The sequence below is a fragment of the Pongo abelii genome, chromosome 6 (genome assembly GCF_028885655.2).
Source record: "Pongo abelii isolate AG06213 chromosome 6, NHGRI_mPonAbe1-v2.0_pri, whole genome shotgun sequence".
In the NCBI taxonomy this organism is placed as follows: domain Eukaryota; kingdom Metazoa; phylum Chordata; class Mammalia; order Primates; family Hominidae; genus Pongo; species Pongo abelii.
The window spans coordinates 41,750,730-41,768,186 of record NC_071991.2 but is presented as its reverse complement, the minus strand read 5'-3'; the positions used below and the strand labels follow the sequence as shown (position 1 = coordinate 41,768,186).

General features: G+C 45.1%; 1 protein-coding gene across 7 annotated transcripts in view; it reads left to right on the top strand.

The window, feature by feature from the left end:
* HECW1 (HECT, C2 and WW domain containing E3 ubiquitin protein ligase 1) overlaps positions 1-17,457 on the top strand; it is a 456,699-nt gene that overhangs the window by 118,310 nt on the left and 320,932 nt on the right. For 3 of the 7 annotated variants that reach the window (XM_054558881.2, XM_063725497.1, XM_054558882.1), the window contains exon 2: positions 13,380-13,437. The exons of 2 other annotated variants lie outside the window; for them this stretch is intronic. In XM_054558881.2, the coding sequence (XP_054414856.1) occupies positions 13,411-13,437 (27 nt within the window). In that variant the 5' untranslated portion in view covers positions 13,380-13,410. Of the gene's footprint in view, positions 1-13,180; positions 13,438-17,457 lie in introns of those variants that run through there. 2 more of the 7 variants (XM_063725496.1, XM_054558884.2) reach the window with 1 other exon arrangement.

Here is a 17,457-nt window from a genome sequence, read left to right as displayed (position 1 = left end):
AAAAACAAACAGCAAAATGTGAACATTTGGAGCATCTGCGTGAAATATATTAGGGAATTCATTGTCATATTCTTACAACTTCTCTGTAAGTCTGAAAGTATGCCAAGATTTAAAAAAATAAATTAAAGCAGAAAGGGACTGTTGGTTGCAGCTCTTCCAAGCATTAGCACATCATCAGGGCCCTCCAGCTCCTGAGTTTGACATGCCTTTTTCAACACTGAATCCTCTGTCTGTCCTGTAGGGAACAGACGCTATGTGTCTGGTGCTATTCTTAAGTCCTCTCCATATATTTTCCCTCCAAAATCTGTTGACAGCACTATGAAGTAGATAGAATTCTAATTCTCATTGACAAGTAAGAAACTAACATTTAGAGAGGCTAACTAACTTCCATAAGATCCCACAGCCAGAAAGTAGCAGAATGAGACTTGAACTGGGGCTTCTCTACCTCCCTCTGCTCTTCTGTCCTTTCCACAGTTGGGAATCATATGTCCCTCCCATCACAGCCCCTTGAATGTAAGTCTTTTTTTCTGGGCATTTACAAATCTGAAAGCATCCCTTTTGGTGTTTTCACATGACATGGATTCACTGAATTGATTTCCACCAAGGCATGTTATCTGCTTTGCTCAGTGTGCTACCACTAAAATCATGTTCCGCCTTAGAATTCCTCAAACTATTGGATGCCAGTTAGGGAACATGAAGCAGTGGGCTATTTCACTAAGTCTGTATATGTGAGATCCTTTAAGCTCTTTGGCATAATATGAGCAATCTCTAGCATACTCCGGGTGCTGTTTTGTCAGAAGTCCCTCCTGGGCTATGGTAAACAGTGAAAGCAGCCAAGATGATAACCTCCCTTGGCAGGTCTTCCTCCTCCTCCCTCCCTGTTCCAGATGCTATGATGGAAGATGGCACTTCTTTTAAAACGTAAATGCCTCCAGGAGGACCCAGTTTAGGTCTGTGAAATTCAACATCATAATTGTGTTAGTGCCTTCATGGAGACTCACTGCTTGCCAGCTAAAGAGACTGAAAAGGACCCAAGATAGTAGATTCAAGGAGAATATGTAGACCTTGGATGGTGCTAGAGACATACTTCCCCTGGTTTTCAATGCTTGGGATGAAAACCTAGTGAAGATATAGGAATTCAGCTGTGGGCTTGTACCAGTAACATAGATCATCAGCTGTTGTCAGCAGGAACCAAGTCCCGCTGGCAGCCTTGAGGAAGGCACACAAAATGTATTCTGACATAAGAACCTCTTGGGGCCAGGCACGGTGGCTCACGCCTGTAATCCCAGCACTTTGGGAGGCTGAGGTGGGCGGATCACGAGGTCAGGAGATTGAGACCATCCTGGCTAACACAGTGAAACCCCATCTCTACTAAAAAATACAAAAAAAAAAATTAACCGGGCGTGGTGGCGGGCGCCTGTAGTCCCAGCTACTTGGGAGGCTGAGGCAGGAGAATGGCGTGAACCCGGGAGGCGGAGCTTGCAGTGAGCTGAGATCGCACCACTGCACTCCAGCCTAGGCAACAGGGTGAGACTTTGTCTCAAAAAAAAAAAAAAAAAAAAACAAAAAACCTCTTGGAGGAATTTGATCCCAGAGTTGACAGTAATTGGAGAAAACTGATTGTTAAGGAAAGAGCTTGGAATTTCAATGAAAGAAAGAAACCAGCAAATACAAAAAGAAAAAGTAGAGGACCTGGTTGATTGGGATAGTTTGAATGGGCCACAGGAAAGAAGAAAGACACCCCTCAGTGCAACCTTACAAGTCTCTATTTGTGCCAGAACCTCTCCTCCACTGGTGAACTATAAGAACCCTCCTTCAAAGTAGGTCAATTTAGGCAAAAGCCAAGTGCTGGTGGCATAAAAGAATCAGGACATGCCATCTTGCCCCGAGCAGTGGAATTTAATTCAGAAGAGGAGTAGAAATGGAGGCTGGCTGTGCAACTGCATTAGCTTGCTTTTGCTGGTTATGCTGTGAAATAAATATCCATATAATCTCAGTGACTTCCACAACAAACGCTTATTTCTCACTCACATCACATTTGGCTGTGGGTCAGCTGCAGCTTTGCTTCCCCTTGTGGTTTGGGCTCAGATGTGCTTCTGAAGTGTAGGCTGAAGGCATAGCCCAATCTAGAACTAGAACATGGTGTTCTTGCAGGAAAGGGGGCAGTAGCAAGAGGGATGGTGAAACTCATGATACCTCTTAAAACTTCTTGCTTACAGTGAACATCACATTTAATTGGCCAAAGCCAGACCTCCGCTCTGGAATGTAAAATAATCCTCTCTGGGGAGAGGAGGCAAAGGACTCTAGGCTTTCACCATCTCCAGAAGAGAGAAGACTTTATATTTCTCCAGAAGTCTCTTTAGGGTAGCCAATTATCATCCTTTAACCCATGTGCCTTTGCTCAGAAATCATTAACACCAAAAACATAAAAATATTCATGGAACATTGTTTCATGACACTCATGCTTTTTAATATTCTGATTACTGTGTTTAGTTGTAGAGACCCAGTTTTCAGAGTTGTGGAGATGAGTGCCCCTCTGGCTCATAGCTCTCAGTAGGCACATATTCTCCTTTGGCTGACATATAGAGACTGGATCCAAAATCTAACTTCTCTCCTTCTCCCTAGCTGGTTGACACTATCTCCCAGAACCTCTATTTCTATGTTCAATATCACATCTGGAAACTCTTAATGTTTTCATATATATGCAATGTAGAAACAACAGTTACTTAAAATATCACAATTTGGATATTATAAGTTTTCTTGCCTCATTAGCCCTCCATTTCTTATCACCAACTAACATAATTTATTTAGTCTCCAGGACATTTTAGATTCTATTATGGTAAAGACAAGAGTTGACCACACATAGTCACATATATCCAAGTCAGTGCATGCCTATGGGTTTTAATATCTTTATGTTGAAAGATGCTGCTGTTTGCTTTTCAATGTCTTAGACACTCATGTGTCTGTAGAATCTTAAAATATTATCCAGTGGAAAAATATGTAATTGGAAAAAGTGGTGGTGCAGTCCATTTAGCAGGCTGATGATAGATTTTCCTGGATGCCTCTCCTTCCCCCAAATAATAACTTCCATAAAAATAGTTTTATGAAAGCTTCCAAAATGGTGCAAAATAATACTGTTGTGGAAGCTAGAAACAGGGATCGGTATATCTGACTCCAGAATTGATTTCCAGGATAAAGGTGCAAATGGACTCTGAAGATCAGCCCAGACCTCTGCCTACCTGCACATTTCACCTGCCATTGGTAGCTCCAGGCCTGCACCAGTCAGTCTCAAAGCCTCCACTTGCTCCTCTCTTCCTATATTTATTGGAGCTCTCCAGTTCCCAAAAATGCAGCAAAGCTGGAAGTAGGTATAGCGACACAATGGGCATAATAGAAGCTGTGATAGCTGCAATAGAAAAAGGCAGATTCAGAGAGAGAGACATGGAAATAGATTATAGCTTCTGGTACGGGAAAGATAAGATGCTTCATATCATCCAGAAATAAGCTTCATCGCAGGTAGCGAGATGAGCAGGTGAGGAGCAGCCAGCTTCTCTCCACAGTCTGCAAGAGCAGCGTGTGATATACGGGTTGCTAAAGAAGCAAAAGGTTAGCCACAGGCTTTAGAAATTACATGCCTGTGACAGCTCTCTTCTATCTACAATTCTGCCAAATTCTCACCACCCACACCTCTCCCACCCTGTTCACACCACCGTGTCTGGCCTAGATTCTTGCAAGGTCTCCCAACTTCCTCCCTCCTCTTCTTTCCAGTGTGTTCCTAAAGCAGCAGCCAGAGAGCCCCTGCTCACTGCCAGCCAGATCATGTCGCTTCCCCACTCAGGGCTCACCAGTGACTTCCCACCTTGCAATGTGTGAACACCAGAGTCCTTACAGTGAACTAGAAGCCTAACACAACCCGGCCCCTTGTGACATCCCCAGCTTTATTTCCCTCTGTCCTCCCCTTTGTTCCCCATGCTCTGGCCACACTGGCCTCTGCAGATGCTCTCCCACCTCAGGCCTTTTTTTTTGCCTGGAATATTCTTCCCTTGGGCAGGAATGGACACTTCCTTTTCTTCCTTCAGGTCTTTATTCAAAACCTCCTTATCTTTGAAGCTTTTCCTGGAGACCCAGGGAAACCTTCATGTCCTACCCACATCTTAACATTTCATTTCTCATTTGTTATTTCTTGAAGTTGCATGATCTCTAACATGTGCAGTTTACTTATTTATTGTGTTTTTGGTTGCTCTCTTTCCCTCAACATGAGCTCCATAGCCAGGGCCTGTAGGCTGTGTTGCTCACTCACGTATTGCCTGATCCACAGTGCCTGGTATGAAGTTGGCCCACCACAGACATTTGCTGAGTGAATGCATGAATGAAAAGCCCCCTCCACATGAGGCCCTGAAAGGAAATATGTGCACAGCAAATGAAATAAGTGCTGAATGAGGTCACCTTTTATGACTATCTTGGTCCCTGTGCAGGCGTCTCCTCCCTATCTCATTGCCTCACAATAGTGAATCGCCAGCAAATCCGGCCAATCCCCTGCCAGACCCGTGGTCCAGACCCAAGTCTTGATGGCACTAGTCCCTTGGAAGCCAGCCAGAGCACACCTGGGGCTGGCCAGGTCAGGAGAGCCTCCCCTGGAACTGGCAGAGCCATATCCAAAGGAGCCCAGAGCTCTGTTCCTGGGGACCCTGCAGGAAGAAGTGGAGTCCCCCGGCCCCCACACCCAGCACCTTACTTGGGGTGAAATCCACAGAGAGTAACCCCTGCTCTGAGGAGTGGCCACAGCAGGAGGAGGTTTGGCCCTCCTTGATGGGGGACCTCTGCCCTCCCAGCCTGCACTTCAGACCAGGAAAAGTGTTTAAAGATAATACTTGGGAACAAATACTAGGCTGATAAAAGACAACAGAAGGGAATAAGGGACTATTATTCTTTAAAAATGCAGAATAAGAGAGGCATCCTTGGCCCAAGCCTATGATAATTTCAGAAAACCTTTTGAACTCAAGAAAAAAGGAAAACATGGACTACCAAGCAGCTAGGACTTTGTGTGAGCTACATGAGGAAATCTATGAAGATTCATTTAAAAAATCAAAAGGAATTTAATCCGTACAGAGACATGGTGCTCCTGGATGGGATAACTTAATGTGCAAAACTTTCCCATATACATTTATTAGTTTAATTTAATCCCACTAACAAGATACATGAGTCTTTATGTTCTGGAGGATGGCCAATGGGTCTCAGTGTTGGGCTCTACTGGCATCTTGGTGGGGAGTCCTGAGTGTGGGCATGGGTGTGGGTGGCATTCTCCTACACACCCAGCACACTCCCCTGGGCCCACAGTAACCAGCTCTCTGGATTCTAGATGGACAAAAATGCAAGCACACCTAAGAGAACTTATTTCAAAAATCAATGAAGGGCCGGGCACGGTGGTTCACACCAGTAATCCCAGCACTTTGGGATGCCAAGAGGGGCGGATCACTTGAGCCCAGGAGTTTGAGAACAGCCTGGGCAACATAGCGAGACTCCGTCTCTTTTATAGAAATGAGAAATTAAAATTAATGAAGGAGGTACCTCTGCTACCCAATGTGATATATATAATAAATATACAGTAAATATGTTTATATGTGCTAGTCCATGTATATGCACACATGCAAACACTAATCTTCATGGGTGGGCATATGAATAGAAACAGCAATAGGAGTAAAGTCCTGAAATAGACACAAGTTAATAAGAAATTTCATATATTATGATATATTAAGTGATTACTTAATCTATATCATTATTTAAGTAAGTACTAAAATTATTAAGTGATTTGGAAAACCATTCATGGGGAGAAAAGCTAAAATGAAAGAGTGAATTCAAAGTGTCTGAGACAGGTCTCAATCACTTTAGAAAGTTTCTTTTGGCAAGGTTAAGGCTTACTCCTGACGGTGTCAGGAGGTCCTGAGGCCCAAGGTGGTTGGGGTACAGCTTGCTTTTGTACATTTTAGGGAGACATGAGATGTCAATCAATAGGTATAAGATATACATTGGTTTGGTCCGGAAAGGTGGGAAAACTTGAAGCAGAAACTTCTAGGTCGTAGGTAGATAGATAAGAGACAGAAGATTTCATTCTTTTGAGTCCTTGATCAGCCTTTTGCTGAATAGTCAATGTAGTCTGGCTCAGTGAATCTGCATTTTTACATAAACAATAGGGCAGAGGAAGCAATCAAATATGCATTTGTCTCAGGTGAGCTGTGAAGATCAGCTATCAATTCACATTGCCAGGGTGAAATTCAACAGAACTATTTTAGGGTAAAGATCATGAGGCCCACAACAAATTTCCTTGTGGGCACATTATGAGGGAGGTATGTAGCTTTTTAAAAATCTTTATAGCTGCCTTATTTAGGAATAAAATGGAAAGCAGGTTTGCCTGCGATAGTTGCCAGATTGACTTTTCCCTTGGGTTAGTGATTTGGGGGTCCCAAGATTTATTTTCCTTTCACAATAGTAAATGAAACAAAAAAACTAACTATACCCAGTGATACATTTCAGAAAGAAGAGACTATAAAGGTAAAGTGAAAACTAGGGAAGAGAAGGAGGGAGGAAGGGAGGAAGGGAGGAAGCAGGGATGGGAGGGAGGAAAGAAAGAAAAAGGAAGGAAGGAAGGAAGGAAGGAAGGAAAGAAGTAGGTAGGTAGGTAGGTAGGTAAAGTGTGACTGTTTGCCTAATGGAAGCTGGGGCTTCAGAGGTTCTGGGGAGAAGGGACATTGCTGCCAGTGTCTTAAAGGTATTTCTGACCAAAATAAAATGTAAATCACTGGAGAAGACCTGCCTGGAGCCCTCCTCGGCTCTTAAATGGAATGCTCTAACATCTTGTTGTGTGTTCAGCTCATCTGTTCAGTGTGTCTCCCCTCCTGAAGGGCAGGGACCACACTAGTCTTTGCAGGGTGGGCCACTGAGCATTGGCACTCTGGAGCCAGGTGCCTGGCTCTGAATCTGCTCTTCTGCTCCTTACTACTTGCATGACATTGGGCATATTACAGTGACTCTCCATGCCTCAGTTTCCTCCTCTGTAAAGTGTAGACAGTTATAGCAACTGCCTCGCTAGATTATTGTGAGGATCAAATGGGTTAATATGTGTAAAGCACTCAAAACAGTGCCTGGCACATAGGAAATCACATCAATACTAGAGATGAGCATTTACCCCCGTATCTGCAGCTCCCAAAACAATGCCAGCTATATGGGAGACAGTCAATGCATGTTGGGTGACTCTGAGCCTGCTTTGCTAGATAATACCTCTCCAACTCCCTAAGAACACAAGCAAACCACCCCTCAAGGATAACTGGTGACAGATTTTGAAAATAGAGGCAGAAATGCAATTCACCAGACTTTTTTATTTCCCCCCACTTGGAGCCTGCAAAAGCGCTGAGCAGGACTTAGTCTGCTTGCATATCCATGACGGGAAAGTTAAATGAGATACTGAAGCCAATGGGAGAGGGCCCTTGGTTGCTCAGGGCAGAGTGAAGCCTGTATCCGTTTCATAATTCTGCCCCATCATATTGCTTTTTGTAAAAGGAAAATGTTTTGATAGTCTGTCACTGAAATCTGTTTTTAATGAAAATACCCTAGGATTAGCTATTATTCTTAGAAGACAGCTCTGTTGTGGAGTTATTCAAGGATGGAGTTCTATTACATGTGTTTGCCCATCACAGATGTGCCTCAGATGAAACATGAAGGTTAGGGAAGAAAGCAAACAGCTCTGGGCTGAGCAGCAATAAAGCGCTGCATTGGGAGGGATAGCACTGGTGGGGAGGGGTCCCAGCTCATGGACATGACGCTGGCACCACAGTGGGTGCTGGCCAGAAGCTGTCCCCATCCCTGTTCTTACCACCTTGGCTCCAGGACCCAGCTTGACTTCTCATGTGACTTTTCCCTTTGGTACTCAGAATTGGAGTCTGAGGAGTAAGGCCTGGGGAGGAGGTGGCCACACCCACAGGTGGTCATATTTATATTGCCTGGTTATGGAGTTAGAACTGTTCCTCTAGGGACAAACTGGATCTTTGGACCAGTCTATCTACCAACAAGGATGGCTCCCTCAGGTTGGGAAGAAAGTGTCAAATGGGAAGTTAGGGAACGTGGAAGTTTAAAGTGAAGCCATCTTTATGTTCTCCCTGTGTGTCATTGTTTAGCCATATGGATATGCTACAGAAGTGAAAAAATGTATGAATGAATGAAAATGAAAAATATATGAGTAAAATAAATATCTTTAAAAAGGAATAGCCCACTGGCTATACCACTAAGTTCATGCTCTTCAAGTAAAGCCTGGACTATTTGTCAAATCCTTTTTTTCCCTCTAATGTAAGAGGGTTTTTCTGTCATAGAGGAGGGGCCTGGGAATTTGGAAGGCATTGTAAGTCATTGCTGACAGGAAATGATGCTATTAAGTATTGGATCATAAAGAGACCTCCTCCCAGGAAAATGAATTCAGTGACAATAACACCATAATGTTATATAACAGTAAATTTTATATCTCCTGAAAATTGATGTTGGATCAAAACAAGTGACTGAAAGAAAATAGATTGGGACAAAACAAAATCAGTCAGAGCCCAACTCATGCTGATGAAATCAAGGTCACAAAGTTTAAAACAGAACTTCCAACATGAGACCAGACGGCCACTTTTTTGGCCTGCTATCCAGTCTGGCTGATGGCTGATGGCTGATGAATACTTGCTGCGTCATCAGCCAAAAGGGAGACAATCTAGTGAAACTCTTCATCCCACCTCTTGGGCTCTTGCAACAAAGAATAGTTTTATTAAATTAGCAAATGTAATTTTCTGGTCTCTAAGGAGAAGAAAGTTTTAAAAATCCCCTTCAAAATATGTGCAGCTGAGTCTTACTTTGTCTTTGCAAGGGTGTCTAGTGTGACGTTTCAGGAATTAACCACATATATGGGAATGCACACACAGGTTTTCCTTCCTTCATGTACCAGGTTGGTTGGTCTGTTGGCAAATAGTTATTAGATGGCTCACACTGTGCTAGGGTCTTTGCCCTAGAGGGCAAAGATAGAAGAGGAGGGCCGTAAATTTCCTTGAGGGGTTTGGGGTCACTGAAATAGGAATTGTATGTCTTTAAATATCTCTACAGCTTGGCACCTCCTGTTGGAACTCAACAAATCCTAAATGCCAATTGTCCATACTTAGGACAACTTAAAATAATTGATAGTCACAATGATAGTCTTTTGTGAGGGGCAATTGCCCCAGCTGACCAGATTTCTGGGGATGTCAGATACACCCACTTAAAATAAGTGTAAATTATTTTTAAATATCACAAGCCCCCTTTGAGGACCAGCCACTCCAGGGCTTCTTAGCTGTGATGCGCTCTTACAGCCCCAGACCTGTAGGGACACGACCCTCCCACAAGGGGGCACACTGGCTGGGCTTCCCACAAACTACCCCATAAAAAAGAGAACCTTACCCGAACAAGGACTTCTGGCTTTCTTCTAGGGTGTGGTTCTGAGTGACCTTTCATCATATTGTTTGTCGTCTGTATGGCTTGGCTTTTCAAAAGCAAATGTACTTTGTTTCTATAATTAGGAAAAAAAGTTTTTTTAAAATGTCATCTTTTGCCAGGCACGGTGGCTCACGCCTGTAATCCCAGCCCTTTGGGAGGCCGAGGCGAGCGAATCACGAGGTCAGGAGATCGAGATCATCCTGGCTAACACGGTGAAACCCCATCTCTACTAAAAATACAAAAAGTTAGCGGTGGTGGGCGCTTGTAGTCCCAGCTACTCAGGAGGCTAAGGCAAGAGAATGGCGTGAACCCGGGAGGCAGAGCTTGCAGTGAGCCGAGATCCGGCCACTACACTCCAGCCTGGGCGACAGAGCAAGACTCCGTCTCAAATAAAGTAATAATAAATAAATAAATGTCATCTTTTATATTGCTAGCTTTTATGTATTCCACCCATGAATGATCTTGACCTCTTCCTCAAAAAATCCTCCACTTATCAGATGACAGACCGAATGAAAGACGAGGGAAGCAAAACAATGAAACAATTTGTTTTAGCCTATGATAAATCACAGTATGGTCTGAAGGGTAATGTGCTTTCTAATATTTGGTTTTTAATCTTAGTTCATTTGGGTAGGGACAGATCAATATTTGCCCAGGAGAAACATCCTGCTTGGTTCATTTGATTTTTAATAATCCTAACTCTACTCAGGTGACCTAGCAGCTGTGGCAGAGCATCAGGCCTCGGAGGTGGTGTCACTGCCAGTCAGCGTTGATGAGTAGTGACAGGCCCTGTCGGATGGTTGATTCACAGGGCTCTAGAGAGGTCCCAGGGGTTTGCAGGGCATGAACAGGGTGCGGCAGCCAGGACCTATGGAGAAGCGGCCTCAGGCAGGGCTGGGCCTCCAACACCGCCCTGCTCTCCTGTTGCTGTGCCGCAAGGGTCTGCAGAGGGACCCTCCCCACGTGACTTCCTGCTGCCCTGTGCCGAGCACTCCTAGAGGATTTTCCTGAGGGTCATGGCCACTTGAGTGCAACAGAGGAACTGGCTGTGTATAGCTGTGTATAAACCAGTTGTGCCTTTGAAGGAAGAATCATCTAATCTAAGGTTATTTTAAAGTAGTACTTTGTTGATTCCTAATACTGTCCCTTGCCATTTCCTGGGGATTTCCTCTACTTGAAATCTGTGCACTCATTCGCTGCTGTCAGGCTGGATCCCATATGGCAGAAGCAAGGGGCCGTGCAAATCTGTGTAGCTGAAGGTGGGCTGCGAGCAGGGAGTAGAAGTACTCATCAGATGGCTTTTGTGTGGACAGGTCACTTGGTCCCCATTTGATTCCTTCATTTCCTTGGGCTCCAGTTTATTCCTGATGGACGAGGGTTCCATCCAGGTTCTCTTTGGTGGGGTGGGGTAAGCTTCCAGGAGCTGGAGCTGGATCCTTTTTGATCCCCATTCACTTTCTTTATAAAGTCTCCACTTCTGCTCTCATTCCTTTTTTATTTCCAGAGTCGAGCTTTGCAGTTAAACAATTAGTAAACTGTAAAGAGATAATTTACAGTAAACTGTCAAGTGAAATACACCAGTATCCCCAGTGCTAAGTGCTAAATAGATAATGTCTAAACAGCCCATTTGAGTGGTCTTTTTTCCTCTTCTTTTTACTCTCCTAATGTACGTGTGTGTGTGTTTAATTAATTGGATCAATATTTGGCTTAGGACAGTGAGCACACCCTGTACCAGGCTCTGTGCTAAGTGCTGAGGATGGCAGCCCTAGCTCCCAGAGAATTCTGAGTCAGTTTTGCAAGATAGACATTAAACAAATACATACATAAACAGTTCATTAGAATTATTTTTAAAACTGTCAAAAAATACTAACTACAGGGTACTATTCCCAGGCCTCTGTCATGGGGGAAGGGGAAGTACAGGGGACGCCAAGGAGTGGGGGGTGTGGAGGAAGAAGGGCTGAGGGCAGCTCAGGTCAGGCAGCAGGGACAGCACACTGGCATCTCCAAGGAAGGGGGAAATAAGTGCCTCTGGAGACTGTAGGATTCCCAAGTGGCCAGAGTGTCACAGGTCAGGAGGAGTGAGGCAGCAGTGAGGCCGGGGAGGAGGGAGAGCCAGATCCACTTTGCATGTTTGTATAAAGTAAGTCTCAAACTGGTATTTAGAGCTTTAGCCTAAAGGAAGTGTGAAGCCACTAAAACAAGGAAGGACGACATCAGGTTTCCTTTTTCAATAAAGTGTTCTGTCCATTGTGGAGACTGTATTAAGAGCAAAGGTGCAGACCAGGAGGCCGATTAGGCTCCATGGGAGTTGAGTGGGAGAGGGAGGTTTGGACCATGCTGGAGGAGGCAGAAATGGTGAGAAGCAGATGAATTCTAGAACCGTTAAGAGGTAGGAGCAGATGAACTCAGTGCTTGGTTGCACAAAAAGGATGAAGAAAGAGGGCTGGAGAAAGAACGCTGTCCAAGTTCCTGACAGGGAGCTCTAAGTGGCGGAGGAACCATGACTAAGACTGGACTTTTAAGGGAAGCTTGGGCATAGGAATAAAGATCCTGAGTTTTTCTTGCACGATGCTTCGGTGGCTGCGCAAAGCTTCAGTGGATGGGGACTGGGTTTGGACATCAGATGAGTGCTCTGACCTATCACAGAAATTGAAGAGTTGGCAATGTTCACATGGTAACTAAGGCCAGAGGCAGGGACATGGCCCTAGTGTGTTCCCTCTTGCGTCTTTTCCTAGTTGGCCCTTCTCCAAGGGGGAAGGCAGTGCAGGGGAGCCTGCAGATGGGGCAGAGCTGGGGCAGCCTGAGAACCATCCAGAAAGCCAGTGGCTGTGGCAGGGAGTGGGAAGGAGCAAGGGTGCTGCACAGTGTGAGTCACCACTGAGAAGTCCAGTAGCGTCCACCAGGGCGTTGGACACAGAGCAGGATCTCAGTACATAGATGTTGAATTCTCTCCGTCTTCTATTCAGATCTGCTTGGACCAGGGTTGAGAACATAATCTCTGCACCCAGAATGCAAGCTTGCTACTCGTTTCTTACATGAATTCATTTGTCAGCAAAGCTTCAGGTTTCATCGGGGTTTGGGAATGCTGACATCATAGACTGCTTTTTTTTGGAATCAGGACATATTGATTATTTTCATGGTGACTGTAACTCCAAAGGAAGATGAGGTTATAAAATCAGAATAAAGACTCATTAACCAAAACAATACCTGGATTAAGAGGGCCCTGATGGATGATGCCGTCAGCAACTTTCCCATGCCTGGCATCTCTGCTCAAGTCCTGTATGCTAATTTTGGACATGGTAGCTCTAAAGTGCCAATGATGAGACCAATGATGCCAAGTTTATTGTGGTGACAGTCACTCCGCAGGACAACAAGTGGAAGGGGACGGCACTTCTTGAGTCTTTCCCATCTGAGTAAATGCCTGAGGGAGTAAGGGCACTGAAACAGGCAGTGAATTTTCAGCAGTTTAACTGTAGATTCCCCTTCCTTTGTGGTTGAGGGAGCTTCAGGAGTGGATCATATGTGAGGATGCTTTTAGCTGGTCTTCTCAGACGGCTGGGAGAGCAGAACTTCTCTTTCCCCACAAACACCCACACCAAATCCTTGTTTCTTGAAAAAGAAAAAAAAATTCTAGGCTCGTAAGTCTCATTCCTTAAATTAAAATTTAAAATCAAATCAAATTACTTATGGTACAGAATAATGTTGCTTGCAACTTTTTATCCACTTTATCAAAATGAGTGTGGTCCTTGTGTGATTTTTCCTTTTGCACGTCGGTTGCCCAGGCCAGGTATCTTGGCAGGGGTGGGGGGAACAATGTTGTTTGTGTGGGTAATGTTGCTGATTTTGTTTGCTTGGGATACACGCTAAGTTAACCTCGTTGGACTTTTCCCCAGGAATTGATGCGCGTACACGTGGTGGGTCATTATGCTGCTGCACCTGTGTAGTGTGAAGGTCAGTGTGCTTTTCTGATTATAAGAAACCATCCATGTCATTCCATTATAAACCCACTCCACTCATAATGGAATGTGCCTCAGCCCAGGGCCATTGCGGTTGCCCAGCCCAGGAATTATCTCAAGTGTGGCTGGACATTTGAGATCCATCACCCTCCCTCCCCACCACCTGCATCCACCCCAGAATTCGACTGTGCTCCATTTTGAGATGATGTTTTTGCATGTCGAGTCCTCCTTGTGTGATGTGAACGTACAGTTGTTGCAAGTGAATTTGTACCTGGAAACACTCTATGATGCTACTTCCAGAATTACAGCTGAGAGCTCCGCTGTCTATGGGTAATTGCTGTACAGTTGATATGGACAGACAGAAATAGGCCTTGAGACAAGAGCAATGGCTTCTCCTCCTGACTCAGAGCCAGGCCATCCTCTGGGAGGCTGATGGCTCATTAGGATGGGCCCTTGCAGCAGGGTGGCTTTCCCTGGAAGTACTTTCCACCAGCTCCCCAAGACTTCCTGCTGAGGCTCCTTCCTCTGTGTCATGGTTTTACTTTTGGTGACAGCCCAGGTTTACAGTCATCACAGCTCACATTTACTGGGCACCGTGCATCATGGTTTGTGCCGAATGAGCTCCCCTCATTGTGCCGAATGAGCTCCTCTCTTGAGAGGTAGGTATGATCATTGTCCCCATTTGATGTATGAGGGAACTGGGTCATAGAGGGTTGAGTGGCTGCTCTGAAGTCTCCCAGTAGGTAAATGAGGAGCATTGATTCCAACTGAGGTCTGCCTGTCCGAGCTGGAGTCCATCCACTGGGCCCTGTGCTGCTCGGGTAATACTCAGCCAATCCTGATGTGAGGCTTTTCTCTAAAAAAGAAATAAAAGCCCACATTTGCATAGCACTTTGCAAATTTATTAAGCATATCCACATGCATATTCAGCTAATCCTTGAAATAACCCTGCAAGAAGGAGAGGGACGCCCTGAGATGTTTAGTGTGTGCCTTGGTACGCGTCAGCAGAGGGGAGGATGAGGCCACGCTCACATGCAGAGGCAGCTTCTCCTCTGCCACAGGGCCCTGCTGGCTACTCATGCAGAGGGCAGCCTCTTAATTCACAAGTGCTGCCTAATGCACTTAAAGAATGAGCATAGCATGTGTTGGATTCAGGAAGCATTAAATTAATACTTAATCCTGTGCTGCCAAACATCCAGGAACAGTCTCAGCACAGTCACTTAAATTCCCCTTTATCTCCTTGAGTATCCCAGCTTGGTGTGCGCTCAGGAGCCACTTTCTCTGTACCATTTGCACAACTCAGAGCTCAGCAAAGCCTTGATTTCCCCAGTTCACTCAGCTTACTCCACCCTCCAGCCATCCTTTGGGGAAGGCGTAACTTTTGCTAAGAGAAAGTTTCCATAGCATTCAGTCTGTCTGCATTCCCCTTGGACTTCGATGTTTTCTCTTTGGCTTTAAAGATAGAGTGAGAAGTAGTTTTTAAATACCAATCAGTTCTTTCTGAGTGCATTTCACTTTCAGGAAGAATGCCCCCTCTTTCTTCTTTCCAGGACTAGTGTCCTTGGGAAGTTAGGGCTTCTCAGTCCTAGACAATCTCAGCTCATGGCATCTTCAGATACAAGCTTTGCCTTGAAATAAAACTCCTGGAACCAAACAGCAAAGCCAAATACGCACACAGATCATCATAGGGGATTTTATTCAGTGATCCAGGAAACAGAAGGCCAAGTATTCTCCCCTGACATTTATGTGAGTGAGTTCTCACTGGGTAACATGAGAGAGAAGACTGGGACCCCAGCTGATGCTGTCAAGGACTTAGCTTGTGAAACAAAACATGAGCATCAGTACAGCCTCCTGCAATGACACAGGGAACCTGAAAGGACAGGATGCAGCAACCTTATTTCCAGGTTTCCTGGAAGGTAAATGCAAAGCTCCTTACCCTGAACCTTACTCAGTAAAGGGAATCTACGGCCCCATAACTTCTGTGCTTTCATGTAAATCTTCAAAATTAAAAATAATCTCAAAGTTCCCTACACCTTCCCCTAATATTTTATAAGAAGATTCATCATGCTCTGAAATGAGTCTGCAGCACTACTAGCTGGACTTATGAAAATACCTGGAAATAAGCTCTGGAGGCTAAGACAGGAAGATCACTTGACGCCAGGAGTATGAGACCAGCCCGAGCCATAGGGAGATCCCATTTCTATGAAAAATAAAATAAAAAAAAATTAGCTGGGCATGGTGGTGTGTGCCTGTAGTCCCAGCTACTGAAGAGGCTGAATGGGGAGAATTGCTTGAGCCCAGGAGTTCCAGGCTACAGTGAGCTAATATGGCACCACTGCATTCCAGCCTGGGTGACATAGCAAGACCTTGTCTCTAAAAAAGAAAAGAAAAGAAATAAACTAGGGATCATTTAATTGACCACTTAATGTATTTTCAGCTTCTGGAATGATCCTTAGCAGGATGAATGCTCATCTCTGGGAGAGGCTCATACAAGGAAGAATTTTATGCTATAACCACCGGTTCTCAACCAGGGGTACATCGCAAACCACCAAGTCTAGCTCTGCACATGAAGCCTGTGTACTTGCACACTGAAAAGATCTCTAGGTGATTCTGGTATGCACTCCTGGTTGAGAAACACTAGCTAGACCTGACGGGAACTAAGCCTTTCCACGTCTGTGAATAAGAGAATGAGAAAGAAATCTGTGCTGAAGATCTTTATGCTACAAAAACAAGTATCTTATCACCCAAAGATGGCTTTCTGAAGCCTATCAAAGGCCCTCAGTGGAGAAAAAACAAAACATGCATTGCAAATGATCGGCATCTCTGTGTCTGTTAGGTCCCCCAAGAGGGCAAGAGAGAACTAACGTTTGTGACAGAGAAAGGGAGGAAGTAGATTGTGTGGTGGCTGCAGCCTGGCAGAGCCTCTGCCAGCCCAGTGGACTCTCAGAAGCGAAAACTGCCTGTTCAGAGACCCAGTGTTGGGTGGGAATGGCTAGGCCCTTGCACTCTCACCTAGCTTAGTGTTAGACCAAGGCACCCTAAAAAGAGCCTGAGTACCCCTCCATACATAGGTGGAGTGGAAGGAGTTGGTGGCTGGAAGCTGTCAGCTGACAGCATCCTGACAACTGGGCAATGAATCTGTTCTTAAAAGAGAAGCACAGCTCCATGTCTGCTATACTCTCCAAAGACTAGAAAATCATTTCCTCTGGGCTGTTCAGAGTTTAGCTCTGTTTTGACTACAATGCCAAGGTGTGATCCTTTGGTGGAATTCACTGCCTTAAGGTAGAGGAATGAAGGGAGGGCAATGGAAGAAATATGCAGGAAAACTTGGTTCATTTGATTTCCTTCTGTTTAGGGCATGTGCTGGATGGCAGGACATGGAAGAATAGGGCACTAAAATTTGAGGGGTCATAACAACTTCTCATGTCAAAAGTGAAGCCCAGACCAGGCACAGTGGCTCACACCTGTAATCCAGCACTTTGGGAGGCAGATAGCAGGAGGATAGCTTGAGACCAGTCTATATAAGCCTGGGCAACATAGTGAGACCCCATCTCTAATAAAAATAAAGTTTTAGCCAGGCATGGCAGTGCACCTGTAGTCGCAGCTACTCTGGTGGTTGAGGCAGAATTGCTTGAGCCCAGGAGTTAGAGGCTGCAGTGGGCTATAATCGTGCCATTGCACTCCAGCCTAGGCAACAGAGCAAGATGCTATGGAAGGAAAGAGAGAGAGAGAGAGGGGGGGGAAGGAAGGGGAGAGGGAGGGAGGGAGGGAGGGAAGAAGGAAGGAAGGAAGGAAGTAGGGAGGGAGGGAGGAAGGGAAAGAGAGAAAAAAAGAGAGAGAAAAAAAGAAAAAGGAAGGAGGAAAGGAAAGAAAAGAGAGAGAGAGAAAGGAAAGAAGGAAGAAGGAAGGAAAGAAAGAGAAAGAAGAAAGCAAGCAAGAAGGGAGGAAGAGAGAGAGGAAGGAAGGAAGGGAGGGAGGGAGGGAAAACAATGGAGAGAGGGCGGGAAGAGAAAGA